Genomic DNA, 2,477 nt, shown 5'->3' with positions numbered 1-2,477 from the left:
CACAACAAAGAAAATGACTAGCTGGGATGCTGCCATGGGCACGTGCTGCAATGAGGAAGTAGAGTATATTTATGTTTGGGAGCAAATGTGTAGGAGGAGGAAAATCTCATTGATATCCACAGATCGTTTTCAGGCTCCCACATTCCTGTTCGTATCATGATTTGCTCTGCTGAGTTTTGGATGCAGTAACGGGATTGGCTACAAGCCACTCGAATGACAATACAGAATTCTAGAGCAGTAGCAAAGGGGAACTCTGTGCAAACATTACAGAATGCGAATAAGCAACCTCGTCTTATGGCTTTCTCTTTTCTCCTTCCTAAAAATGAGAGTGACAAAGAAGAGTTCACCTTCCCTCAAGATGCTAGAAGTGGTGGTAAGTAGGGGAATTTCTTGATAATTCAAAAATAAAGAAGGGGAAACCTACAAAAAATAGCCTATTTCCTCACTCTCCAGTGATAAGGATATGGCTCAAGAAAATTTTCTATGTGGGTGACTTTTCTTAAGTTAAGGAAAATGAACTCTACAGGAAATAGCAGATACAGTTCCTGTGAGGGAGAGGCCAAACGCCTTGCTGCTTTCTAAGAGACTACATGTACTGGTCTTGCCTCATTTCATATTTGCCATCTCTCAAATGCCTTTTATTCCATTTCATACTATGAAGATTCACATGCTCTCCCTCCCATCTTGTGCACACCAAGCTATTTCACTGGGTCTTACTCTTTTACTTCGGTTTTGTTTCCCCTGTCTTCAGAAACTGATAATAAGGAGGTTCGTATCCCACCTTCTTACAGTGAGGTTGAAAGTCCAGAGGAAAACCAGTCTGAGGAAATCTGTGGAGTCCATGAAAATGGCCTCACGTTGCTTCACCTCACGGTGATCCAGGGAAACGTGGAAAAGGTGAAGTTTCTCCTGAGCTGTAAAGCCAATGTGAACAGCCAGGTAGTCTGTGGCTACACCCCACTCATCATGGCTGTTCAGAAGAGGTCACCAGAGATCTGCTCAGTTCTCATAGAGCACGGTGCAGACATCAATATGCCTGATGATGATGGCTGGACACCTCTTCACTTTGCTGCTCAGAATGGGGACGACAGAATCGTACGCCTTTTGCTGGACCACCAGGCGCAGGTAAATGCTCAAGAGCGCGATGGGTGGACCCCGCTGCACTTGGCATCACAGAACAACTTTGAGAATGTGGCCCGAGTCCTGCTGTCTCGCCAGGCTGACTCCAACACCCAGGAGGCTGACGGGAAAACTGCTCTCCATGTGGCAGCGTGTTTTGGACACGTCAGCTTGGTGAAACTGCTCGCCAGTCAAGGAGCGGACCTGGAGAAAAAGCAGAAGAACCACAGAACCCCACTTCACGTTGCTGTGGAGAGGGGGAAGTTCAGGGTAGTCCATTATTTGCTGAGGAACAGGACCTCTGTCAACAGCCTGGATCAAAATCATTACAGCGCCCTGCACCTGGCTGTGGTGAGAGGGAAGTATCTAATCTGCGAGAAACTCATCAAATACGGAGCCAATGTGGAGCTGAGGACAGACAAAGGTTGGACTCCTCTGCACCTGGCTTCTTTCAAAGGACACATTGAAATCATCCACCTGCTGAAAGACAGCCACGCCAAACTGAACGCCAAAGGAAGCATGGACTGGACACCGCTTCACTTGGCTACTCGCTACAGCGATGAGCCGGTAGTGTGCGAGCTGCTGAGGTGTGGGGCAGATCCCAACATCGCTGAGAAGTCGGAGTGGACTCCTCTCCATTTTGCCGTCCAGCGGGGCTCCTTTTTGACTGTCATCAATCTTCTGGAGTGCAAGGCAGATGTCAATGCTAAGAACAGAGTGGGCTGGACACCCTTGCACCTTGCGATCCTCAAGGGCAATATGGCCATTATAAAGACCTTGATTAAGGCCGGTGCTCTGCTTGACGTGGAAGATATCACTGGCTGTACAGCCCTTCAGTTGGCAATTAGACATCAGAAAGAAAACATCATTATGTTGCTTCAAGACAAAGACTCATTGATGAATAAATTGGGGAGTGGGACTCTGGTGAATGATGCTAAGATTTCAAGACCCAGATTTGTTCCAGGAAGGACAGATTTGTAGATTCATCAAGTCTGGCATTTATGACTTGAGTTTTCCAGTATCAGGTGCTATGCCTTAAATCACCATATCCTGTCACCTGCCAATTACAGGAATTGTTGTGTTTGTTTGTTTGTTTGTTTTTAAATGCAAGTTCCAAAGAATGAACACTAAAAGAGTAAAAGAAAAAGCTGCAGAAGGAAACCAACAAGTTATTTTCCAGAGTCTGACCAAGCTTGACAAACATTTTGGCTTGGTGATGCTAGCTTTAGGCAATGCTCTCCCTCTTTAATACTTACTGTGCCAGGATGGAAACGGATATAAATACTCCTTTTTCATATGAGCAATGCTGAAACTGTGCACAGCAACCCATATATATGTGTCTTCCACAGATTTTATTG

General features: G+C 45.9%; 1 protein-coding gene across 1 annotated transcript in view; it reads left to right on the top strand.

The window, feature by feature from the left end:
* The window catches only part of ANKK1 (ankyrin repeat and kinase domain containing 1), a 6,213-nt gene extending 4,113 nt beyond the window's left edge, over nt 1–2,100 (top strand). The window contains exons 7-8 of the mRNA XM_010181932.1: nt 328–373; nt 752–2,100. Coding sequence (XP_010180234.1) covers nt 328–373; nt 752–2,100 — 1,395 coding nt within the window. The remainder of the gene's footprint in view (nt 1–327; nt 374–751) is intronic.
* Nucleotides 2,101–2,477: the final 377 nt, after the last annotated feature.

The sequence above is a fragment of the Mesitornis unicolor genome, unplaced genomic scaffold, assembly GCF_000695765.1.
Source record: "Mesitornis unicolor isolate BGI_N332 unplaced genomic scaffold, ASM69576v1 scaffold24103, whole genome shotgun sequence".
Taxonomy (NCBI): domain Eukaryota; kingdom Metazoa; phylum Chordata; class Aves; order Mesitornithiformes; family Mesitornithidae; genus Mesitornis; species Mesitornis unicolor.
This window is presented reverse-complemented; position numbering and strand designations above follow the sequence as displayed.